General features: G+C 42.7%; 1 protein-coding gene across 8 annotated transcripts in view; it reads left to right on the forward strand.

Annotated features, from left to right (window-relative positions):
• NEO1 (neogenin 1) overlaps positions 1 to 26,269 on the forward strand; it is a 165,513-nt gene that overhangs the window by 121,022 nt on the left and 18,222 nt on the right. For 5 of the 8 annotated variants that reach the window (XM_015872354.2, XM_015872359.2, XM_032446783.1 and 2 more), the window contains exons 9-21: positions 5,079 to 5,233; positions 5,560 to 5,708; positions 6,740 to 6,878; positions 7,942 to 7,991; positions 8,918 to 9,062; positions 10,286 to 10,396; positions 13,488 to 13,682; positions 14,451 to 14,546; positions 15,669 to 15,892; positions 19,379 to 19,517; positions 21,965 to 22,072; positions 25,133 to 25,327; positions 25,988 to 26,020. In XM_015872354.2, coding sequence (XP_015727840.1) covers positions 5,079 to 5,233; positions 5,560 to 5,708; positions 6,740 to 6,878; positions 7,942 to 7,991; positions 8,918 to 9,062; positions 10,286 to 10,396; positions 13,488 to 13,682; positions 14,451 to 14,546; positions 15,669 to 15,892; positions 19,379 to 19,517; positions 21,965 to 22,072; positions 25,133 to 25,327; positions 25,988 to 26,020 — 1,739 coding nt within the window. The remainder of the gene's footprint in view (positions 1 to 5,078; positions 5,234 to 5,559; positions 5,709 to 6,739; positions 6,879 to 7,941; positions 7,992 to 8,917; positions 9,063 to 10,285; positions 10,397 to 13,487; positions 13,683 to 14,450; positions 14,547 to 15,668; positions 15,893 to 19,378; positions 19,518 to 21,964; positions 22,073 to 25,132; positions 25,328 to 25,987; positions 26,021 to 26,269) is intronic. The other 3 variants (XM_015872355.1, XM_015872358.1, XM_015872356.1) reach the window with 2 other exon arrangements.

Consider the following 26,269-nt stretch of genomic DNA (forward strand, 5'->3'; position numbering starts at 1 on the left):
GACTCAAGAAGTTGGAGCTAACAATCATTTTAAGTGGTGCTTAATTAAATACAAATTAGCTTGATTATCAGATTTATTAGTCAAAAGGAAATTATCTGCTTACTGACTACAGGGTGAGGCTCAAAGATAGCAAAGTCATGTGGAAAGAATACAAAACACGCTCCCATTCGGAGCATTTCTTTTCTCAGCTATTTTATTAATTCCATGGATAGTTTTCTTGTCGAGGCAATTAGTAACATTTTCAGTGCCTCACAGATGTTGGTTTTCTGCTGCTTCCTGATGTTGGTAATATTCATTCCTATTGGAGACAGGAAAAGTGGCAGCGGCCGACATTTCTGGTTTTGACTGCTCTCCCCACTGAGCTGTTAAGAAAGTAATTTGCTGGAATTTGCTTCCTGCCCCTCCCTGCACTGGGTCTTACGTTTGGAAAAGACAAAGTGCATCACTGACTATATGCAGGACTACAGAAATCTGGGGAATATCCGAGTTGTTTCAGAAGCAGTGTGCAGAACAAAGGCTTCCCACTGCTTGTGGCGAGTAAATCAGGGGATGACAGGACAGGCTGCAGAAATTGCCACTGCCAGCAGTAGCCAAACAGCCCTCTGGGGTTCAGGTAATGTACCCCACAGAAAGTTTGCACAGCAAAGTGCTGAAGCTGGTGCTTATATGTAAGCAGGTGGCTCATTGACTGCAGTGAAAGCTTTGTTTGCACTAGTGCCCTTCTGGGTCAGGGTTCAAAGCAGGCTCGGGAAGCCATTCATTGGCACGTATTCATTATTTTCTAGCTGCGTATTGTATGTCTTGTGCTGTGCTAATATCACACATTTCACATATTAGCACAAAAATACTGTGAAGTTATGACATGAGACTTGTGTTTAGACAATGAGAATGATAAAATTAAAAATAATAATGCTTGAGAATGAGAAACTTGTACTACTTGGCTTCCTTCTGTGCTACACCTGGCATGGGTGATGTTTGCCTCATCTCCATCAGATTAGATGTGACCTGATGGTGCTGACAGCTTGCCAGTGTCAGTTCATTAGGGCATGAATTTGGGAGCTATTAAGCTGAATTAAGCAAATAATTGAGCGTGATACAGTGCGTATGAGAAGAATTCAGCTAAACTTGAGCTGAGTGCTTCCTTCTAACTGGGAGGTTAGAAATAACTCTCCATTGAATTTTAGGGCACATTTAAAGTCCTGTCTCAGAGTAACCCAAGTGTTAATTGTATTTGAAGTGGTATTAACCCCTCTTGAAGTGCAGAGAATGGACCACTGATGTTTTTGGCTTGCTGGTTCTGTCAGCTTCTGTACCTCAGCACCTGAGATAGAAGACTGAGAAAAATCCTCCGTAGCTGGGATGGTTTTGTCCACTCCCAGCCCTGAACTGTGTGCACTCAGTAAATTACTGATGCTTTGCACTCAGCGTTCCAAAGAAATCCCTATTTTTTTAGGTATTTTCCAGTATTAGCTTCTTAGCAATTTTTTTGTGTGCATTGTATGGGGGCAGTGCTGTTAGATGTACAGCTAGGTTTACATTATCACATATTGCTTTAAGGATAGGCACAAAACCAACAGAAACCAACTGCATAGAGATTATAATTTTAAAAGCATGTGGAATTTTTACTTGGAATTTAAAGGCAGAGGTAGGTATTAAAACAACTGGAAAACCCAGACGTGGTTTAATCTTTCACAAATGCTCTGTTTTCTTCTTACCTGGTAAGTTTTGCTCAATTGTTTGGGCCCTCTGTAAATACAGCTTTGTTACTGACTCAAAAAATAGGTGAGAATGTCCCACATAAATAGGCCCTGTGAAACCAGAACGTTTTCATGCCAGATCTGGATGTACAACCTTTTGATCATTCTCAGCATCATAAAAACGCTTAAATGATTGCAAGGTGGTCCTTGAATTACACACGATCATATATTTCTGCTATAGTTCTAAGTGCATATATCCTGTTTACTAAAAGTCCTGTGTTTGTGCCTACATGTACCACTTTCATTACCAGATCCCATTAATAACCTAAGTGTTACCTCTTCTTCACTTGATTTTGAACAGTGATCAAACTCTGGGCCACTGGATTGACTTCCCTTTTACACTGGGCTTTTAAAACATTTAAGAAGAACATAGGATGTGGAACAGCTTAGTTAGATATTCTGACATCTCTTATTCATCTCTGAGGGGCTGTAGAGTCATCTTGGCACCATGAGGCACAGCAGTCCCCCTAGTACCTGGTGGCTCCAGGAGAGACCGGGCCTTGGACTCTGCTGTTACATCCCTCTTGGTTTTTGCCCACTCAGTGAAATTAGAGATGCATGACAGCTCAAGAAGGGGTTATTTATCTTTGCATTTTGGACTTCCTTGGAGTTGGGTTTTCCCACATCATCCTTAGGGTCCTCCTGTGCCACACATCAGCTTTCCTCCACCAGTGCCTTCAGGAGCCATCCTTAGGCCATAGCACAGAGATATTTCCCATTTTCAACTCAGCATCTGCTTGCAAAGAAAATGTGGACTTCAAGTTGAGCTCTGAAAAAGAGTGTTAGCAGTAGGAAAGGAGGAACTGCAGCAGAAATGCCAGTTCTTCTGGTTATTACTTTTGAAGTGATTCAGGCTGGTCAGGCCATTTTTGATGTCTGTTGAGGAGGAGTGAGAATATACAAGACGATAACTCCGGTTTGGCTTAGCAAGCTACAGATAGCAGAGCTTGCTTGTGTGCAGTCGTGCTGCTCACCCCTGTCCTTCCCCAAAGGTTTTTGTTCTCTAAGCATAACTTCAGGCTTTACTATTCCAGTTGAACCCTTGTTTCTGGATGTGAGCTGTAGCTTTTTTCCCCTAAGTGCGTGACAGCTACTGTAAACCTTAATTCTAGTTTACAAAGCTCTTTAATTGAGGATTAAACAGGCATGAGTTAGAACAGCCATAAGGTTCTGTCTGGTAATATAGATATTCCTATAGACCATCTGTTTTGTTACCTGTTCTGCCAACCAAAATGCATCAGAGCTCATAAAAGGTGCTCAAGGCTTCCTAGGAAAGGGCATAAAGGAGAGATTCATGAAGCACTTAATTAGATTAATCTCACCATATTTTTAACTGTTGTGAGGGAAGGCACGGTCCCTACTTATTACTGAAAATTGCAATACTTTGGCATGTCTATTTATTTTTTGATAAATGTTGTGTTTCCATTAAAAATAATTTGGGTGGATTTTTTTATTTTTATTTTTTGGTAATTTTAAATAATAACCTTGGATTGCTGACATTTTTCTGATAAAATCAGTGAGTGCATTTACACTCGAGGCAGAAAATGCAATGTATTTTGCATGTCAATGGGAGATGAATGCTGTTCCACAGCTGTGAATCAGTTAGCACTTATTCTGGGGTTTTCAAATGCCTTCATTATATCTGAGGCACGTCTTAAAGGAAACTATCCATTTGAAAATGCATTTTCAAGCAAACATTTTGCTCCAGCTGTAACTGGAAAAGTTAGCGAGGGAAAATATTTATCTTTTTCTCTTCCCCCCCCTTTCATTTTGTAGTGGGTATGATATCTCTATAGTGTGTCTCTGGCTTCTCTGCCAGCTTCTTACTTGCAAAAATACCCTGTAATGTTAAATGAAATCTTTTGTAGACCGTTTTAATTCTAATGTAGTGATGCTGCTCATTCAAAGATGGCAATTAAAGAAATCTGAAATAAATTAGGCTGTTTATGCAACGCCATTTTAGCTCAACTTTCATGAAGGAGAATATTCTAGAAAATGTGTTTGGACAGCTTTTTAGTTACAGTTAGGATATTGTTTCCTTCTGTATAGATGCAGTATAATAGTGCAGAAATGAGCAGTGTTTTCCAAGTGTTTTAAACCCAGTTGTGTTAAATCAACCTTAGTAGTTGATTTAAAAAGAAATAAATTAAAACTGGGGAACAGGGCATTGTATTTCCGTGCTGTAATCTAAACCATAATGGCTGGAAGGTAAGAAAGGGGAGACTGTGGAATAATTTTGCCCAGACTTCTGCATTAAAAATGATTTAATAGCAGTTAATCGTTGGGACGAGAATCGTCTGCCCTCTGCTGTAGAGCTAACCGAAGTCTGTCAGACAAAAGGGGAATGTTTGTATTCAAACCGTTCGCGTTTCCCTTTTATTTCCCCATGGTGAAGTTCTTCATTTCTTTCTTTCCGTTTTCTTTTTTTCTGTTGTTCTCCCCCCCCCCCCCCCCTCCCCCCAGTACTGCTGTTATTTCCATTTTGCAGGAGTAGATAGCTGTGTTCCAAGCCAGAACAATCCATAGCCGGCCCTACCCAGTGATAGCTGTGGGAAGGTTCACGTGACAGCAGCAAGGTGGTGGAAATAAAGGTTGTAGTTAGTTGATAATTAATCTTCTTCTCAGGCTTGGGCTTGCTACAGAGCAGTGGGGTTTCCTGAAGTCACTCTCAGCGATCCCCACTCGTGCAGGGGCCGTGGGCAGGTGTTGCCTTGTGTTGACTCCACGACTTGGGTGGTAATAGCAGCAGTGCCCCAGCTGTGTGCAGGGCTGGATGTGAGTCAGGGCCTCGGGATGTTTTTAAAGAATCTAAATATTAGGGAGGAACTAAGTAAAGTTTGGAGGGAAAAGAAAATCATAAAGCAACCTCTTGAGAAAATACACCAAAAGCAACCCCGCAATGTTAACAGAAATGCCTTAAATCTCCTCAGTGTCTGTGTACGATTCTTAAATATTTTTTCTTGTGGCTTCAGAACAGTAGGATAGACTGTCACGATGAGTAATGGCACGCTGTTAGCAGAATAACAATGAAACTGCTTCGAATTTGGTGATGCTGAACATAAATTACTCTTTTACTTCAGCGAGTATTTTCTCTAAAGACAAGTTACAAAACTGGAAGCTGTTTGTCACCAGCAATTTTGGCACATTACTGGTTTTGTGTAGTCAGCATGGTGTAAATAACGTCATTAATGCATCAGATGCATTCAGACAGGATACATGTCAGCTTTGTTCCCAGTAGCACCCAATTCCTTTATATATCTGCTCAAAACCCTCTCACTAACCAACGGCCGCTTCCATGCCTGATCTTTTTGTTTCCCAAAGGGAACGTGTTGAAAACACCAGTCGTCCTGGAGAGACACAAGTGATGATCCAAAACCTAATGCCAGAAACAGTTTATGTCTTCAGAGTTGTGGCTCAGAATAAGCACGGCCATGGAGAGAGCTCAGCACCACTGAAGGTGGCCACACAGCCCGAGGGTAAGTGCAAATACACCAAGCCCTCTCTGCTTTGGGATTGACTTTTTTCCTTTCACGGCCTTTCCCTGAATAAGGTGATACTCTTAAAAGTTGCACTTGCAGACCTGATTTTAAAACTGATGTTCTGGGCTGCCTTGTTGCATGCTTTGTGTGAGCATGCTTTATGCTCACTCTTAACTCGTAAGTCATGCCTTGTTAACTTCTCTAAATTTTGCCATAGAAGAACGCTTTCAGTTGTCATTACTTGTAAAGTTGATGCTGAAATATTTAGCTGCTGAAATGCAATAGCTGGGCTTGGTGATGACAGTTTCCTGCTTCCATTGCAGTTCAGCTGCCTGGTCCAGCACCCAATATCCGAGCATACGCCAGCTCCCCCACCTCTGTCACCGTCACGTGGGAAAAACCATTGTCTGGCAATGGGGAAATCCAGAACTACAAGCTCTACTACATGGAGAAGGGGCAGGACAGCGAGCAGGTATGGAGTGGGGCTATTCTGTGTGTTATACAGTGCCAGCATTTTTTCCTTTATTGTGCTTTTACTTTATGTTTCTAGAAACACCTTGCCAAGAGTTTGTTTTTCTGACATGCTGAAGCCTTTAGCCCAGAATGCAGAAACATTTAAAATTAAATATCCAGTCTGTTAAAAAACTGCTTTGTCATTCAGCATGAATGTTTTTGCAGTATTTGCATAAGAATTGAAGCAGTTTTTAGGTGATGGCTTACTTAAATATTCAGCATCAAGTGGCATTTGGGGATGTCCATCATATCGTGAGGAATAAACTGAAGAATCAAATAATGAATACCTGCATCGCTTTTATAGGCTGGCTGCTTTTACTTTAGTAAAGTAGGATAACTGCTGATTTTAGTCTGTTCCTGAATCTAAATTACTCTCACTTCTTGAGTGCATTGATCCAGTGATTGGTATTTTGATACTGGTGAGTGTCTAATTAATTACACTTTGTTAGGATTCTGCTGGGAGAATCCAGCGCGCTCAGTTCGAGTGCAAGGTGCTACCTAAGAAATAATCACAGCTTTGGGAGAGCTAAACCCAGTCATTTAATTTCCCACATGATAGCTTGTAAATGTGTCTCCGGCCTCAAATAACCCCCCCTTAGTTTGTTAGCATTTTAAATAAGTTTTTTTTAACATCAGTTTTTAAGTAAAAATGTGTATTCTTCAGATAAAACTCTCTTATTTTGCTTCCCACTGTTAAAAATGCAGCAGTCATTTCTATTAGTAGGCAAGTTCACCACATCCCTTGTCATTTGCAGAACCTGTGTCTATGTTGTGATTTAAACCAAATATGTCAAACTTCCTCTTGCAAGCACCCTGCTGCCATCTGTGCAAGCCCTGGCTGCACGTGGCTGTGGGTTACATCTGCTGTTCTGCAGAGTGCTGTCCTCCCTGCTTTTGACTTTGAGTATTACTGTTCTGAGCCCGAGACGTTTATGACAACTACAGACCTGATTCTGACCTTGACTCTTATGCATGTTTGCTTTTGGACAGGATGTTGATGTAGCAGGACTCTCCTACACCATCACTGGATTAAAGAAGTACACTGAGTATAGTTTCCGAGTGGTGGCTTACAATAAACACGGCCCTGGCGTCTCTACCCAAGATGTTGTTGTGCGGACGCTGTCAGATGGTAAGCTGCTTTATTCCAAGCCTTTTTGCAGGAATTACTTGGTAATTTCATTTAAGCGGATTTTTAACCAGAAAAACTTCTTAGGTTTTTGTTCAGTGCTGCCCTGTTTTCTTAATAATGTGATTGCTGCATATGGCCACGCATGCTAAAAGCTCCCCCTGAGGCTGTCCAAATGGAGAGAAGGAAAATTAATACACCTACAAATGCATCTGGTGTTCTAATTGCAAAACAATGCTGTCCTTAATTTCACCATCAGAAGTTTATTTCGTGGGTTATTGGGCCTACAAAGCCTTAAGAGTGGCCAGAAACACGATTATTTTGAACCCTGCAACTCCAAATTGTCTTTTAGCTTCTCTAGTATTTGTTCCATATGAACAGATTCGTGCCTTCGGAGTGTTTTTATTTTAATTGTGGTCATCTGGAAAAATGTTGCACGTCTTTGTTTGGACTCCAGCATAGATTTTATTAAATGGTTTGTATATAGTCCTGAAAGCAGGAAGTGGTAACAGCGTTTTCTGTAAGCCAAGTAAGGAGGCAGTGTGAGCAAATAGAGATATGTGAACAATTGTAGGACGATCAGACGTAATTAGCTTTTGGGTTTTTTTATACCGAAGTTTGATTATTCACGAGAACAATCAGACCAAAACCAAGCCTAGGGTCTTCTCTCAGCATCCTTGTTGAGCCAGTGTCAAATCAACTTTCTGTGAAAGATCCTTCTCTTTCAGCCCATTTTGGACCTGCTCTGTTAGCATTGCCTAGAGCTGTGTAAAGTAACAAATAATTGGTCTCCATCAGCCTTCTCTGTCCCACTTTTCATACACCTTTGTTGTATTCTCCCTCATTCATTTCTTCTCCACATTTAAGTCACCCTCCCAAGCTGAAAAGTCGCTATGTGTCCAAAAGTACTTCCTGTAGAAATTCTAAATTATTTTATATGGGGTCTTAGACCAGAATGGTCTGTAATTTCTTAATGAATGATAGCAGACAGTTGTTGTATATGAAAATAGAGTATGGGATATATTATATGGCAATTTTTCAGCTGTAATTAATTTTATGTTTCTAGTTCCCAGTGCTGCACCGCAGAATCTAACACTGGAGGTGCGGAATTCCAAGGTAAGCTGGGGAGAACTTGCTGCTGGTAATGGGTAAAAGAAAGGCCGGGTGTCTGATCAGCCAGAATGTAGAGCTGCTTGGGGCCTTCCCCCTGCCGTGCTGCTTTTCAGCTGTTTGTGTATGAGGGGCCCAGCAGGGGGCTATCTGAATGTGGGATGCGAAGCATTAGAAACTCCTGTCCAATTGTGGATTGTGCATAATGGGATGCAGCAGAGGCAGTGACAATGAGGCAAAGCATGGAGGCTCAGTTGTGAGAGGGCTATAATTGGGCATAGAAGCCTGAAGCACCAGCACCTGAGTGTGTTTCTGGTGATTAACTGTTATTTACGGTTTATGCACACATATGCATGCTTACAATGTCTTGGGCCCTTTAGAAGGGAAAATTATATCCTTAGCCACTGTGACTTTGGTGATTATGATTGAAGGTTTAAAAAAAAAACCCTCTTCTCTTTCTAAACTCCTTTCCCAATACCTTCATTGCTTCCTGTATGATCAAAAACCAGCAGCTTTGTGCACACAAACCACTGTTCAGGTATCTCACACCCTTTGGAGAAAATCCCAGTTCCTAAGGAGAGCTCCTATAGAAACCACATCTTCCTATAACCCAAAGAAAATGAAAGGGAAGCCCAAGGGGCCTTTTGTGAAATTGGAATCAGAAGGTCCAGCAGGGATTGAAGCGCTTTGACTTGAACTTCCATAGGCACCTGTATGACCTGAGTGGCCTGTGTTGCTGCTGAGCTGTGATTCTTGTGATTCTTTTTTTGTTGTACTGTTTATGGATAGCAAGTGTCTTACATCCATGAAAACACCGTGTATCTGTGTGCGTGTTTTTCTATCCCGTGTTTCATCAAGCATGAGCACTTGCGTAGTTTTTCTGGCTGCGCAGCAGACAACAAGTTTGTAATTAGACCTTTTGCCTCCCGCAGAGCATCATGCTGCACTGGCAGCCTCCTCCTGCAGGGACACACAGCGGGCAAATCATCGGCTACAAAATTCGCTACCGCAAAGTGTCCCGTAAGAGTGATGTGACAGAGAGCGTCGGGGGGACCCAGCTTTTCCAGCTAATCGAAGGTAAGAGATCATTTGCTCTGTCAAAGCCTTGGACAGCCCGAGGCAGTCTGGTAGCCCAAGTCCAGTGAGCTGTTCTCTAGCCCTAATACTGCCTTTGGTTTTCTAAGCAGACCAGATAAACTCTTTTCAGACCTTTATATAAAAGTAGAGATTGCATGAAGTGGATGGTCCTGAGCTCACTGTGTTGCCTGAGTGGCAGAAATGAAAAGTATGGATAAAGATGCCAAAGAAATGGCATCTGGATGTTTGCAAGCTCACCTGTTTGCTCGTGGGCAGACTGTATGTGTGCTCTGTCTCTTGCAGTGCTCACTAACAAACCTGATTCAGAGTCGTGTGAACTTCTTGCAGACATCTGTACAAGTCATCCCACCTAGGTTCTTATATGTCAGCCTTTGTCCTTCTCTCTGGCAATGATGTGATAATTTATCCCCTCTTTATTTTTGTACGTTTCAGAAATTCAGCCTAGTACAGTACTTAGTATAAATGATAAATTATTGCTAGAACAACAATTTGGTGTAGCAGTAACAGGGCATAATGAGAGGAGCAAGACTACATTTTGGTCATGAACAGCTGGTCAAGCTGTGCCTCTTACAAAGCAATTAGGCAGCTCAGAAAGTGCTTTGTGCTGTGTTCTCGGAAGCTCCACCTGTGACTCAGTGAGTTTGTTTCCTCCTAGGGTTGGAGCTGAGCACTGACTGTTTTAGCAGCAACAAGGCCTGTTTAAGACAGTCTATGTATAAAATTTGAGCACATTTTCATATTGTTTTGATTATTGATTATGCACTCTTGCATACCGTAAACAAACTCGTGGCACATTCTGGTCAGTTGCTGTCTTCACTATACGTCTGTGCTTAGTTATGGGTGTGGGTGGTTCTCCTCTATTACTTTTTTAATTAGAAATTAAAGCTGGCTGTAGATGGAACCCTGCAGTACCTGCCTGTGGCCTATGGGGATGGTCTAGTGGAGTGTGCCAGCTCTGGTGCCCTGGTTGTGGTTTAGCTCTACACTGTAAGCAGTGTCAGCTTCCTTACTGGAGGGATGAGTTAGCGTCTTTAGTTACGAGTTTAGCATCTGGAGTTACTGGTGATGTGCTCAAGTGGCACTGTTGGGGTGAAAAGTTTTCTAACTATCAGGTTATACCTGTACTTTAATTGGGAACTGTGATTCCTGTGCTCATGGTTGGGATTGCTGTTGTGACACCTGGGCTGCTCTTAATCTCCTAGGTCTTGAACGAGGCACAGAGTACAACTTCCGAATAGCTGCCATGACTGTGAACGGCACCGGACCAGCTACTGACTGGGTGTCAGCAGAAACATTTGAGAGCGATCTGGATGGTAAGATATTAAAGTGTGGAGGTATTTGTGACACTGAGGCCAGGGGACGGTAGAGTTTGACTGCTTTATTAAAAGGAAAAGGTGGTTTTATTGAGTTGTTTGAATGTTTTCTAATGTTGCTGTGTGTTTTATTTATGATTAAGGGGAATTAATTTCTTTTTCTATCATGAAATTCTTACCAAGTCAATAAAGTAGCTTACGCATAAATTCTGCTTCTACACTTTTGAGAACTGTATGTTATCAGTATGTTTTTGCTATTAAGAGAAACCCAATTTTGAATGCTGGTGCCAGCAGTTCGATATTTAAACAATACTACAAGATAAGATTTATCTAATAATAACGCCTTGAATTTTATATTGTAATAAAACTCACCTCGTTAATCATGAAGATGTTCACACGCTACGAGGTGCAGGTAGGAGGACTGTTTTCCTTGAGGGAAGCAAAATAGTGATTATGCATTTCTGGAGCACCTAAATTATGCTAATGAAACAATCGGCACATGCCTCAAAGTTCTGAAGGTGGTGATTTTGTATTCAGCGATGCAGTGGCTGACTTGTGGGCCTGCTGACTGCAGCATAGAGCCTGCACGGTGTCTGCACGAGGGCTGCAGAGCTGGGGTCTAAATGCAAACTTTGAACACCAGAGAGATGCCACGGTAGGAAAGGAATGGTGGGAAGCATCGCTTTTACCTGTAGGGCTTTGCTACATCACCACTGTGTGAGTTTCCTTGGTTCTGCTTTATTGAAATATTTTTCCTCTATTTTTGATTTCCTTATAATTTCTAAAGAGGGCATTTGATCCGTATTAACTTGTACCGTTACAGCTGTGGATGTCCCTGTTCATTGCAGGGGAGTTGGACTAGATGGCTTTTAGAGGTCCCTTCCCACTCTAAAGAGTCCATGATTCAATGATTAGAAAAAAAAGGATTGATTTTTATTTTCAGTGCTGCTCAACTGATATAGACCAGATCCTCCATCAGAGACAACGACTTCTCTACCAAAGCCATAAATCTGTGGAATGCGGTGCACAGAACCTCACAGAGGTTACCAATAAAAGTAGAACGAGTTCTCTGAAAAATGTTGACCTCTGTTTGGTATTTAACAACACAAGAATAAATGGCAAGCGGGAACCTGATCGTCACAGAATTCAAATGAGTAAATCTGTCAGCATCTGCTAGAAGTTGGCTACAAGTAATTGAAATTGCAGCAGAGAAGGGCTGTTTTCAAAGAATGAAACAGATCTCTAAGGAAGTACTTGTGTGTTCCTGGTGATGCTGGGTAGCCCGGTCCCATTCTGCACAAGCATTTGATTGGTTTTGTCATAGACAAGTTACATTCTACTTCTTGCGTGCCAGTCTCTCTCTTTGCAGTGTTAGGAAGGAGCTCGAGGTCATTCTATCTGAATTAATGGTGCAGGGTGCCAGTAATGTCCGTCACCTCCGTGTGGCTGGAGATTCAGTTGTGGCAGCAGCTGGAAGATGGAATTGTAAAAGGAATCCAATGTTTGCTCTGTGCTGTTGGAAGATTGCTTCAGCAGTCAGCTGCTCTGCCCCTTGGAGAGCCCATTTTTCAATCTTTGTGTTATGCAAAGTTGATGCTCAACTCAATATTTGTCCTCTTTCTTTTCCTCTCTGTTGCTTAATCAGGAGCAGCAGAGAAACTAATGCTAACTGTAGACTTCAGTTCCTGTAGCTATTTAGAATTTGCCTTTTAGAGATGAAATCACTTGTGTGTGTGGCTGTCATCCTCTAACTGGATGTGACACAGCCTTGCAGCTTGAGAAACCTCTTGTTCCCCTGACTGAAGGAGATGTGGATGTTTTGCTTTCCTTTCTCTAATAAGCTCATGTGTGTATATTTAATAACAGGGAGCATATTTACAGCTCATGTTTAATTTCTCAGGTTCAATATATGTGCATACATTTCATTCCTCTCCACTCTGCTTTTGAATTTAAGTAGAGTATAATGAACTTTATAGTGCCGTCAGTGCCAAGAGGAACAGACCATTATGGCTCTGTGCTGGTGGGGCCATGTCGTTCTGCAGGGCTGGTGCAGGTCCCACCACAGAGGGACAGCCCATAGCTTTAACCCTTTAACAGCCCATACACAGAGTCTGTTAAAGATTTGTATAAAGTTTATCCCCAGTACAGTGGCTTCTGTGCACTGATCTCTTCTGTACAATTCTGTAGTTTTTCTGCATTAAAGAGAGGTAAACTTTAAATGATTAGCTGTGTCAGCTGGATACCATCATCTCCCTTGACAAGCAGGCCAATGGCATATTATGACCCAGGTAATACTGCTGTGGTGTTTTATTAAATGCTTGTAGATAAATGCTGCATGTTTCATTAAAAGGAAATCTCTGCAGGAAACAGAATGTTCTGAACAGAATTTATTTTAGAGTGGGGAACTCAGCTCATTATAGCACAAAATATGGACTATCTGTAAGCATACAGTGGGACTCCAGCGGCCTGACAGAAGCAGTTACCCTGTTTCTGAGAAGCTAAGAGCAAGGCAAGGATGTCAGTGCATGCAGTAAGGACAGTGGTGTGTACAGGACAAACTACAGAAAGCCTTTGCCAAAATTGCTGTGTGCATTTTAGTGATGATGGTTTGAGCTTTGGAACGTTCTGTGTAGTCCTGCAGTGAGCTCATGCACCTTCCTTTGGCTGTGACTGTGTTCTTGAGATAATTATTTAGTGCCCGCAGTAAGGAATATGATGGAGCTAAAAGCAGGTTGCTTTGTGGACAGGATGTGGTAAATTGAATGCATATTTTTGAAAAATTAAAATTGGGAAGAACCTGCAGAAATATCAGAAAAGTGCCTTGGAGCAGATCTGATGCTTTTCTTCAGTATGACAGTCAGTTGTTTTTAACAGGGTAACCTGTTAAAATGTATTAGTTCTTCATTTTTATCTGCTTATTAGAGGACTCTCTGCTCTCTCTTGTACTATAAAGCTCTCTCCTTTGGAGCGTACCCATTTTAATGCATTCACAGAGTACAAGTGCTGCATTTGGCCTTACCTGCTTATGGTTCTTCATATAATTACCTTTATTGAGGAGAAATCCTTTAAATCCATCATTTTTCTTTCACAGAAAGCCGTGTTCCTGAAGTTCCGAGTTCCTTACACGTCCGTCCTCTTGTCACCAGTATCGTGGTAAGCTGGACTCCTCCTGAGAACCAGAACATCGTGGTGAGAGGCTATGCCATAGGGTATGGCATCGGCAGTCCTCACGCACAGACGATCAAGGTGGACTATAAGCAGAGATACTACACCATTGAAAACTTAGGTAAGGAAAGCAGATTAACATCAGCGCCCAGATTTCCCCTACAGTGCACGTTGCTGTTTTCTAATCATGTTATGAAGATATAAAACTGCAAGCGAGTCTTCTAAGAGGATCTTTATCACTATGAAGGCAATGAGTTGGGAAATCAAACAGTTGGTAAGTTTGAAATGAACCCAGTTCTCTGCTGATGGAGGAAAAAGCAAAGCAAAAAAAAACCCCAGAATCCTGAACTTGCTGAGCTGAAAGCATCATGCATTGCCTTCAGCACTGACAAACATGAACTTTGACACAGAGCAGCTTTTCCTTGTTTTCCTTTTGGAGCCGCGAACAGGTGGCTTCAGGCAAAAAAAAGAAGCTAACATGTCACCAGGATACGGTGGCATCTGCTTTGAAAGAGAACTGCAGGGTAACCCCACCTCTGAATTCTCTGTGGTAGGCGAGACAGCCTGAAAGCAAAATAAATATTAGGACTGGGAAGTTCCCTAAAATTGGGGCATTGGATAATGCTGCAGTGGACAACCTAAAATGTTCATTTGAAAAGGAGTTTTTTTGTTACCTTGACTGTCCCTAAGGTAGTAGTTCTGTGACTACAGATGTCTGCTATGGGAGAGCTATTGCACAGTAAAAGGTCTGCATGGAGACTTTCTCAGCTCAAACTTCATATTTTTTAATGAAAATACGTGAAATAAAATACTGAACAAAGCAGAGAGGCAAAAAAGAGGATGCACTAACAGTTTGTACTAAAACCACGCTATATTTTTGTTCCTTTAGACCCGAGCTCGCACTACGTTATAACTCTGAAAGCATTCAACAACGTGGGTGAAGGAATTCCTCTCTATGAGAGCGCAGTGACCAGGCCTCATTCAGGTAAGGGCCAGGGGCTGCCCTTTGTGTTCTGCCCTGCTGAGAGCTGTCAGCTTGCCTCCTGCAGAGCAGCTGAAAATGCCATTATTTCTAATGCATGAGTGTTGGTTTTTGGTGTCATCAAGTACTCTCCATTTCTGTAACTGATTGGCCTTACTGTTTCAGTGATTGCCCTGCGTGGTTCTTCTGCTCATTAAACCAACTGAAAATGATTTCATTTTTTCAGTTACAAAATGTATCTTTCAACAGCTTACAGATGCTTTTATTTAAAAAGTTAACCATTAAGTTAGCACAAATGGATTGGGTTGCTCTTGTTGTGCTATTGGGGAGAAGTGTGGACTTGTAGCGTGTGTCTTTACATTGAGATTTTGAATGTGATGTATGCATTTCCTTTGTCTGACTCTCAGTTTGACATAACTTAGATTAAACAAGTTCTTGGCTTAGTTGTTTTTCATCTTGTAACACATTAATACAAAGATAAATTTGTTTGCAAGTAAGCTCCTACTACTGTGTGGCTCGCTGTGCTCCCTGCTAGACTGCTGGCATTATTTAGGCCTTTGGGACAGATGTTAACACTTCTGTTTGTGTTAATTTGCTGAAAAGCAATAATCCTGATAGATTTGATAGAGGGCATTGGAATTGCAGTTTCTTCACTTATTGCAAATCTGCATGGCACATGGAGTGCGCCTGACACGAACATTCTTTAAGAGCTGATGTGAGTAACTCTTACGGAGTGGCATTTGCCCACCAGAAGTTGTCCAGCTCTTCTTCCTCCACGCTGTTTTCTGCAAGTGGATGTTCTGAGGCAAATTCAAGATTAAAATCTCTGCATGCTTGGGGTTCTTAATGCTGTGATTGAATTCAGTACTAATGACTGGGAGGCAGAACTTACAGCATAGATATGTCATCATTGTCTTGAGGGAACACGATGCAACAGTGATTGTATTACCAGCCTTATGTCACCTATTAACTCTGGCTTTTCTCTCTTTTTCTCCATTCCTCACCTCTCATTTCATTGTATTACCTCACATTTCCCCTTTTTTTTTGTTTGTTTCTGTTTACATTAAATGCCACCTTCTCCCTTTTTAATTACTATACACGACTTTTTACCCATCAATTCCCTAGACACTTCCGAAGTTGATTTGTTTGTTATTAATGCTCCATACACTCCAGTGCCAGATCCATCTCCCATGATGCCACCGGTGGGAGTTCAGGCTTCCATTCTGAGCCATGACACCATACGGATCACTTGGGCAGACAACTCTCTGCCAAAGAACCAGAAGATCACGGATGCCCGGTACTACACAGTTCGCTGGAAAACCAATATTCCTGCAAACACAAAGTACAAGGTATCGGCATTTCAACAGCACTAACAGGGCTGAGATATTGTGATGAGAAGTTTCATGTTCTACTTAGAGTTGAGCTAAAGCTGAGAAGTAGTGCTTAGTGTAGGTGCGCACCTGGTTTTATCTTCTGCATCAACAGAGAGGTGTTCCTGGGGTCAGTGGAAGTTGGTGTGTTTGTGGTCTCTGTGTTCAAGAGATTGAGGTGGGGTATGAGTGAGTGCAAGAGTGGAGTCAGGGAAGGAAGGAAAGAAAAGAACGGAAGGAAGGAAGGAAGGCTCTTCCAGAACAACTTTCTGCTGTGGAGCTGCAGACATGGTGACCGTTTCCTCCTTTCTGCCTTACTTTGACTTGGTGGCTTTGTGTGGCTTACTTGTAGAGGAGCCAATAATGCGTCAATGAGGTACGTGCTGCTAATGGCTTCTCTCCACTTAGCAGAGGAACCGGGCTGTGTGTGGTGATCCATGCACCCCCTCCAACTGGCAAATGTTTATTCTTATGGTTTTAAATCTCTTTTACAAGCATTTCTGTTCATACTGTGCTGTTAGTGAAACATCCCTCTGGGAATGGAGTGGGTGCAAAATACCTAATAGTAACGATATGGCGTTGCTGCCTGCCTTGATTTGGAGAGTAGATTTAGGGTTGGGTGTTTCGGTTTGGGGTCATCTTAGTCGCTTGGTTGCCTTTTTTAATTTCCAGAGCTATTTGGAGGCCTCCAAAAGTGCTGACTGCAGGTTTCACACTGGAAATGAGACTCAGAGGAAAGGGCTGTTAAAATCTCCAGCGTGTGGAGCTCCCTTTATGTTCTTAGAGAGCAATCTTGTTACAAACCAGATCTTTTTTTTGATTGAAATGAGAAGATGTATGTATGTGTGTTCCTCCTCTAAAGGCGAGTTATTTATGAGCCCGCATTCCCGAGGCATGTGCAGAGGATGTCTCGGGAGTGATTTATACAGTGCTGCAGTTTCATTAGTTAAGAGCTGGTAAATGCAGTACTCCCACTGTGCCCAGTGCTGGCAGCCAGGGGCCAACAAGTTTTACTCTGAAACAAAAAAAACCCACATGTAATGATGGAATATAGTTCAGAATTCTTTGTTTTAAAAAGCATTGGCCTCAAAGGGCAGAAGTATGACGGCATTTGTCCTACATCGTAGTTCCTACAGCATGGTGTCTACGGAACTCACTTCTGCCTTTTCCTTTTGTTTCAAAGGCGCGATCTGTGCTGCTTGGTTGAGCAATAACAAGTGGTAACGCTGAGGCAGGCAGAACCCATGTCACAGATGTGCCGCTGTGTTTCAGTCAGCTCTTTGGTAACTGTTAAGTCAGGGCAAGCCTTTAACTGCTGCTGGCCGTCCCTGGTAACTTTGCTGTGCATTGCATGCTTTGAGGCCCTTTGCTTGGCTGCGTCAGCCTTGCACACTCAGATCTCTTCAGGACGTTCTCAAGTAGCCAGAGCTCCGTCTGTCCCACCTGGCGTTTTCATCTACCACTTTTCATTAATTTGCATGTTGATGGAGTGCACTCAGAGCTGTGTACGTGTCTCCCATACTCTTTGCTGACATCCCCCAGGTAGTTCCCAAGGAAGCTGCAGCGCGTGCCAAGCACACGTTCATGCTTCTGTGTGCAGTCTGTGCAGGAGTCGTGTCAGTGCGGGGCACATCAGCACGGGAGCAGAAGCTGAAAGCCTCCTCTGTGCTTTGAGCCATGTAGCTGCACTAATGTGGATCAGAGTGTTTCGCAAAGAGCCTTTGTGGTGCAGCAGGGCTGTCCTACCTGTGATTTATATCGGCTGCGCTCTCAAGCATACGCTAAAATATGAAATCTTAGTGTGGATCGTAGAGGACTGCATGAAAGAAAATCTATTTTACAGAGCAGTATTGATGATGTTTATTCCTAGCAGGTGAGCAGAGTTTAGTACCGAGGTTATACTGTGATCTTAAGAACAGAATGGAAATCTGAGATGGCATTAGGGATCTCTGCAGACCCTGGAGCAGAGGAAGCAGTGTGTTTCACAGGGGTGCTTTGCAGGCTCATCAAGCCAGCCTCGAGGAGAAGGTTTCTCCTTAGGACATGTCACTACTTCGCTATGCAGGCCAAAGGTTTCTGTAGCTTCCACTGAAGCATCCCTTATTTCCCCATGGCCTTGTGCTGCACTGCAAAGAGCCGGGGGGAGAGCTGATGGGCAGCTGGGGAAGAGCTGCTCTGACCACGCGGCCCCTGCTTGCACAGGGAGGCTTTGTCACTAACAGATAGAACTGTCCTGCTCTGCACTTAAGCATTCAAACCATTCAGCCGTAATCACATTTGCTTTGAAAGGACGCTGAGTTTTGTAAAAGTAAAGGTTTAAAGATAATGGGGGATTTGGTTTTGAGTAGTTTTATGATATCTTTACGGTCTGTCAACCCCATGTGATGTCTTAACTGGCAAAACGCACCCCTGTGACCAGGCAGAGTGCTCAGCACACGTTCAGGTACCGCCTGGCTGACAGCCTTCTGAGCTTCCACGTGGTGCAACGAGAAAGCTGTCATTGTGCACTTGAGAAATAAGGGTTTCCTCTGCCAAGTCTGGGCTGCGTTATCCTTTGAGACTTCCAGGAATGTGTGTTTATAGGTGGCCTTTTCATCAATTAAGGAATTACCGAGAAACAGTTTCTGAAAGTGGTTGTTGTTGTTGTGTGACCCTGTCAAACTCTGGAACAACTGCTATTCCACGTTTAGATTACCGTAGGTCAAGGGAAGGAATGCAGATAGATGCAGAACTCTTCTGTTCATAGGCCTCAAGTACACTCTGTTTGTGTTCAGGTCCTGTATGACACCTGTCGGGCAGTTTAATGTTAAGGTTGAGATTTCTCCTTTAATGGCAGTTACAGATCACACTGAGCTGTATGCACCTGTCAATGTTTGATCCCAAACAACAGTTCTTTCTGGAAAAAAAACACCCTAAAGCTTCGTTATCTTCACTTCTCTCAGCACCTGTACCTCCTGTTGATATATGTACTTTGAATGTGTGTTCAAAATGTAATGAAAATGTAGACAGTATTTAGTGAGGATGAGGCAGGCTTCAGGAAGGGCCTCTATTGTTGGTCGTGCTTCATTGTTTTCCCTAGCTCCATCAGTTAATGAAATGCTGTAAATTAACACCCCCCAGCAGTCGGTGGTTCAGCCTGCTGCATAACAAGTGTGCCCAGGACCTCATATTGGTTTGTATTTATTTATTTTTTTCTTCTTCTTTCTTTTAATTTAGAATCAGCTGCTGTTATATACTCTCTTGCTGATTGCAGAAGGAAATTTTAGTTCAGGCTGAAACAACGACACATTAACAGTTGATTAATGAATTGCATGACAGAGCAGAAATGTTAGCGAATTAATGAATGTGGTTATGAAATGCAGCAATGCTGAGGTGCTTTAAACACGCACCTGAGAGAGGGCTGCCTGGAGCTGGTGATGGATGGCTCTCAGTTCAGGAGTTACTGATGCTTTGTTTTTCTTCCAGACGGCCAACGCGACCACTTTGAGCTATTTAGTGACTGGGTTAAAACCAAACACCTTGTATGAATTCTCCGTGATGGTGACCAAAGGGCGAAGATCGAGCACGTGGAGTATGACAGCGCATGGGACAACTTTTGAACTAGGTACTCATCTGTGTGTGTTGGGAAGGGCTTCCATTCCTGATGAGATGCACCAAGTCTTGTCTGCCAGAATCCTGCTGGAGGAGCAGCGTGCCTTTAGGATGATTATGCTGATGAATACTTGCTGGGATTTGGTCAGAAATCCTGATTAAAAAACAGCCTACTCCAGAATTCAAAGGGATGATTGCATGCAAAAAAATTTACATCAAATTACAGCGAGGTAATGAATAATGAACCACAGTTCACAGACAGGAGAGTGAAGCAGCATACGTTTGGAACATCTCAGAAACACTATGCTAACAGCAAATACAAAGACAGTGATTTAGCAAATAATAATTAAAAGTTGGTATAAGAAGTATGATGGTAATCATTACAGAGAAGAAGTGCATGAGGAAAATGAATCAAAACCAGAAATTCAGACATCCAGATGAGGCCTAGAGCCTTTTTCTCCGCCAATGCTTTGTACTTCCCCTGCTGCTGCAGGGCCCTGCCCCTTGTTAGCCCCTGCCATCCCGCGGGGTGAAATGGCCTTTGTGTTGCTAAACCCACTGCTTGCTGTGCTGCTGGGTCTGTGTATTTGAACTGTGAGGACAACAAAGAGCATATTCAAATTACCCTCTAGTTCTCCTACCTGATTAAAATCTAGCAAAAAAAAATCAAGCATGTGAAGAATCGGTCAGGTCATCCAGCTGCTCTGAAACAAGAATACACTCCCCAGAAATAGAAAAGCTTGGTGCCATGGAGCCAGCATGGAGGCTGGCTTCCCCCCCAGTTACTTTGCTTTACACTGCTAAAGGACTGTACCTGTACTTGTGCTGGCAAACACACACACACTCTCATTTAGAGCCCTTTGCTAAGAGCAGCAAATATTGCATGCAAAAAGATCTTAAAAAGAATTTGAAACTCAGAAAGTGAGGGAGTGGGGGAGAGATACTGTCAGCTTCATTCTTTCTATTTAAATAAGAAGTCTCTTTCTAGTTGGGGCAGTTGTAAAGAGTACTTGCAAACATGAGCTAAAAGCTATGAGGCAAAGGAGAAAAAAAAAAGGCCGATTATGTTTTCTCATAACAGATCTTGTGATTTATATTACTTGCCAAATTCCTGAGTGTGTGACTCATTATTTTTGAATACTCACGACTTGCAGCGCTGTACAGGACTCTCACCCTGTGTGATGCTGAATAGAGTTCTGGGGTAGCTGCTGTAAGGGTTTTGCTGTGTGCTGTATGGATCTCTGGAGGGCTGGTGCTGTGGTCCTGCTTTGTGTGCTGCAGCTCGCAGCGGGGCCTCAGCTCGTGCTTTACATCCTTTCTGAGCAGTGTGCTTTTAAGTCCTTAGGACAATAATTACAGGAATTTTTAAGCTTTGCTTTTACCAGCCCTGGTTTCCAACTATTATTCTGCATGGAGCTAACAGGCAGCCAGCTCAGAGGATGTGCGGATTAATTCCTAATAGGTACTACACATAAAGCTCTTCCAATGTGAAAAACACTGCGTAAGCACTAAATGTTCCTATGCTGGTATTAAATATCCGAGGCAGATTTACTTTGCTAAAAGTTACCTAATTAAAAGTCTCATGTTTTTTTTATAGCGTGGCGTTCCAAATGTAGCTGGTTAATGCACCTTCGGAGGCCGGCTCTGTGCATTTGAAATCCATTAATCCAAGCCCCAGCTGGATGTTTGAGTTCCCAGCAAGAAAGGGCTCAGGTTTCAGTCTCACACTGCAGTGGTTTGTGCCATTTCCTGAGTTTTCAGCAGGAGGGGGCTGCTGGGAGCAGAAAGTTCCCCCTCTCTCCTGCTCTCTCTCTGCCTTGCACTCTGGAAACACAAGGGGAAAGTTTGGATGATGGTTCTCCAAATATTTCTGGATTGCAGATGCTTCTGTGGTGCATGTTTCCTTGCAGATTGCAAACATCCAGTACAGTAAGGTGGGACTCTTAGGTGGTGACTCTTAAACCGCTGGTGGATTTGCTTTACTGACTCAGATTTGATATTACCAGGTGTTGGTCTCATCGTAAACCTGAAAATGTAGAGATATTTCTTATGTCTCTGCGTATACATGTATTTATTCCACAAGCTTGATGTAATTTTCCTGATGACTGAACAAACTCGTGTTAGAAGTCATGAATCCCAGCTGCTGCAGTTCTGCAAAGACAAGTTTTATGTTGAAGACACCTGTGCTCATTGGGTCATGAATCACAGCACCTGTCAATAGAAAGGCTTTAGGAACAGGGGGACCTCCCATGGAAAGGCAGTGCTGTGCTCCAGCTGGTGTTTGCCACAGTAGTGGAGGAAATGGGTAAGAGCACTGCACCGGGATGGCAGATTGGTTTGAAGAGGTTTTATTACTGTGTGTGTGTCTTTCTCCAGTAAAAAGGGATGGTGCCGAGGTTCCTTCCACCCAGGGAAATGGGGAATGTGGTTTCTGATGGCTTGTTTTCCATTTGTTTGCAGTTCCTACTTCGCCTCCCAAGGATGTGACTGTGGTGAGCAAAGAGGGAAAGCCTCGGACCATCATTGTGAACTGGCAGCCTCCATCTGAAGCCAACGGCAAAATTACAGGTGCAGTTTGCATGAGCTATAAAGGCAGATAGGAGATAGCTTGTTAACAGCAGAATGTAATCTACATAACTACGTGAACATGTTCCATACTTCATTTAGCCCGGAGCTATCCAAGGGTTCAATATCATCTTTGCCGATCTCTTTAGTGGCTCAGATTAATTATTTACTTTTGTACCTAGTAAAAATATATTAAGATATAAACTGTAACTGCAGCGTGGAATGGGAGTTGAACCAGAAATATAATTGAAAGTTTAAATGTCTCAATAACCTTTGCCTTCATCAGCCTGCGCTGTTCTAACCATGTGCCTCCAGAAATACGTCTGTAATGCACCCGGCCTGTCAAGATCTTATTTAGAAGGCTCTGTCCCAGAGCTCTTTGTCATCTTTCTGCCATTTCAGATGCACAGAACAGACTTGGAGCCTGTTTATTACTCCCCTGACATAATCATTAGAAGTAAACTGTTATTTGACTTGGTAACTGCATCACTTTCATGTCGGATAAATCATTTATGGAAAACAATAATTACTGTTCCCTTTCAGTAAGCGTTCTGTTTGGATTCCATTTCCGAAGGCTTTCTGAAATAATTCACTTCAATTTTCTGTTCTTTCCCCTCTGCTTAAAGCAGATTTTATTGCCATATAGTTTGCGGTGTATGATTTTTACTTTTGTTGTCAGAATTCACTGTGATGCAGAACCAAACCTTTGGAACCTGTCAGCAAGGGAAGAGTCTGATCACACGGTGCTGTAGCCCACATTCTATACAGGAAAACAATGAGTCTGATTCCTCTGAAAGGCAGAATGGTGGAGACACTGCACTTAGTATGAACAGTAAAGTCATGAACATTGTTGTAAGACAGCATTATTAAGTATTTAATTACAATAATTTAAGTATTATGGAAAGAAAGACCCCAGGAGAGCAAAGTGGCTCTGAGCACATAGCATGGAGGCTGCAGGTAAGAGCTGTAATACAGATAAAATTCGAGCACAGCAGCCCTCCCTCTGCATGCCATGCCTGAGCCGTTGCTGTCTGTGCACACTGACAGCAGATTTTCTCTCTTCTGTGTATAAAGCCGATCCTGGGTTACTTTATTATCTGCAAGGTGTTTCCTCTGTGTGAGAAGGAGGATTTGAGCAGAGCAACAAGGGCCTTAATCTTGACTGCAGGTTAAAGGACATGCTCACTAGCAGCCAGTGAGGTCATTGAGGCAGGTGTGAAACATAAGGCTCAAAGAACCCGTGGTTATATCTGTATGCTCTTAAAAAGATAAGCCTGTCACTACATCCTGTGTGTACATAGGGAAGGGAAGGCAATGTACAAAGAGATCAGCATTTCCCTACACAGTGTGATTAGTGGAATGATCTCACACACCTTCCCGTTAAGAAAATGTCTGTACTGTGACGCAGAACTTTGCAGTTATTCCTAGATATTTCCATTCAACGTGTAGTATATATTAGAACTCTGTGTTTTCTAAAACATGTACGTCTGTTCATATTGTTGAGCCCACCAAAGATTAGATTCAAATCGCCAAGGGTGGGATTTTGGGGATGTGGGAGCTGAGTGCCCTCTGCTGGAGAGAGAGCCACTGCCAGCGAGAGAAACGGGGTCTTGAGTAGTTAATGACTCGTTAACCCAACTCACTTGGTTCTGAGCAGTGGTACCAGAAGTGCTGTGCAGTGATGGGATTCCATGCAATCTGTAGCATGTCTGTGGATACTTGTCTTTTCAACGCTCATCTTTGTTTGATGGGGATAGGATGGATGGAAGAGACTGAAAGACTGAAATGTGCTAGTCTGGATTCCAGATGCTCTTACATCATTATAATTGCTGACTAATTAGTACAGTCATGAGTAAACTCAGTAGTCTTGTGCCACTATGCTATAAATAATGCTTTCAGCTGTCGCCGTGTGCTTATGTTGTCCCTTTGGAGACAAGTTGCAGATTTGTTCCTCTGTGACCACTACAAGTAGCAAGTTATTAAATCTACCCCCAGTGGTTAACGGTGATGCCAAGGGAAGAAATTAAGCATGCCAGACCTACAGCTGGTGTTTCAGGCATTGCCCGTGCCTTACTGATTGCTGGGATGTACATGAATTTGGGCTGTCAGCAATGTTTCTGGGAGGTGCTCTACAGAGCCTGCCTTCCCTTTCCTTCTGTGACCCTCGTGGGCAGAAGGTCTGTGGTGCAGGGGAAGCAGCAGTTTATCATAGAATCATAGAATGGCCTGGGTTGAAAAGGACCACAATGCTCATCCAGTTCCAACCCCCTGCTGTGTGCAGGGTTGCCAACCACCAGCCCAGGCTGCCCAGAGCCACATCCAGCCTGGCCTTTGAATGCCTGCAGGGATCCACAGCCTCCCTGGGCCATTTGTGCATGAGGCTTCTGAGCTAGCCCTGTATTTGTACACATCAATGCCAAGGCCTCTGTGCTCTCTGTGTGGCAGAACTTGCCAAGCTTTTACTTCGCAGTGGTTTGTATTTGCAGTATAACAACACATCATTTGCTCTTCCTGTACTTTATTTATTTATTTATTTATTGAGGACCTACAAGACAGCTTCAGTTCTCTTCAGATTGCTTTCTTTGTTAAAAAACTGAAAAGTAATGCTAATCGCATTAGTTGTGTCTAATACCAACTCATAAACACACTTTCTTACGTTTTGATGTTTCAAGGTTAGCGATTTTCTCTAAATATTAATACTTGGAGGATGTGTTTAGAAGAGTAGCTTTATGTTTTTTACATTATTGAGTCCACGAACAGACAGAGATGGAAATGAGGAATTCATCCATTCTTTATGAGCAGTGGTCAAAAATGATGTTGATATTCTAAGTGGATTTTTTCCTCTCAACGTACTTCTGAACAGCTTAGCATTTAAGATGGGAAGGCTGTCTGATACATAAATGCATCCCTAGTCTTTGAAAACATAAGAACACACTTTTCAGAAACCCAAAATCGTTTAGTTGTGCAAATACCATTAATAGTTAATAGAACTCTTGCTGTTAGATCTTACGACTACTGTGTTCTTTTATGTTTAAAATCCTTTTGTTTCCTTCCTTTGAATAGGATACATCATTTACTACAGTACAGACGTGAATGCTGAGATACACGACTGGGTTATTGAGCCGGTTGTGGGGAACAGGCTGACCCACCAGATACAAGAGCTGACCCTCGACACACCGTATTACTTCAAAATTCAGGCCCGCAACTCAAAAGGAATGGGGCCCATGTCTGAGGCCGTCCAGTTCAGGACCCCTAAAGGTCAGCATCACCTGCATCCAAATAGCTTTGCATTTTCGGAATGCCACACCTCGGAGGGTGGGACGCCAGGCAGCACAGATTTTATATTTAAACTGGAAAAAATGGGATGATGATGAAGTTTGATTAGAATAGAATTTTCTCTCTGATTGCTCTTGCATGTAGTTAATGCATATGCAAATTTTGCTCGAGTATTTGCTTATTTGTGTTATTCCCAGTGAGCAGCTGGCCCTTAGGGCATCTCATTATTAGTGCTGAGGGCCCACGTCCCACATGTGCATTTTAAAAAACGAGTTTCTAGTTGCTTTATGGCTTGAGGTCCTGCATGTGACATCTGCTTGTGATGCAGCCAGATCTGGGGAACACGAGCCAGCTCATGGGCAGTGTGATGGAGCTGCAGTGACACAGCAGGCTTTCTAACTGGGGAGGGCTTGCTAGCTGGTGAGCTGACATAAACATCTCATATCTTGGGGGGAGGAGGGAAAAAAAAACAAGGAGAGGTGTTTTCTCCATGTGCTTTCTCCATGTATTTGTGGTTAAAGATATAGAGCGTAATGCCAGCAAATCCATTTATGCTGTCTGAAAGTTGAAATTCCATCTCTCGCTCCTTCAAGCCTTGTGATGTTTCTCTTGTTTTTTCCTTCCCTGTGCTTGTCCCACTAGCTGAATCCTCAGATAAAATGCCTAATGATCAAGGTAAATGAACAGCCATGCTTTCTCTCTTACTCCATCCTTTCCACATGTTGTTTTCCTTTCTGTGTGCTGTTACATCTCCTAACTGAAACAAGTATCTGCTGCTCTAAATATAAACGAGCAAGTTCCTGTTGTGCTTTTAATAGTGGAATAACTGGAAGCTCTATTTGTGGTTCGGGTGTTGGGAATATAAAATGGCCTCTGTAGTCAGATGTCACATGAAGGGACAAGTGGGTAATGCCAGAGGTGAAT

This window comes from Coturnix japonica, chromosome 10 (genome assembly GCF_001577835.2).
Source record: "Coturnix japonica isolate 7356 chromosome 10, Coturnix japonica 2.1, whole genome shotgun sequence".
Taxonomy (NCBI): domain Eukaryota; kingdom Metazoa; phylum Chordata; class Aves; order Galliformes; family Phasianidae; genus Coturnix; species Coturnix japonica.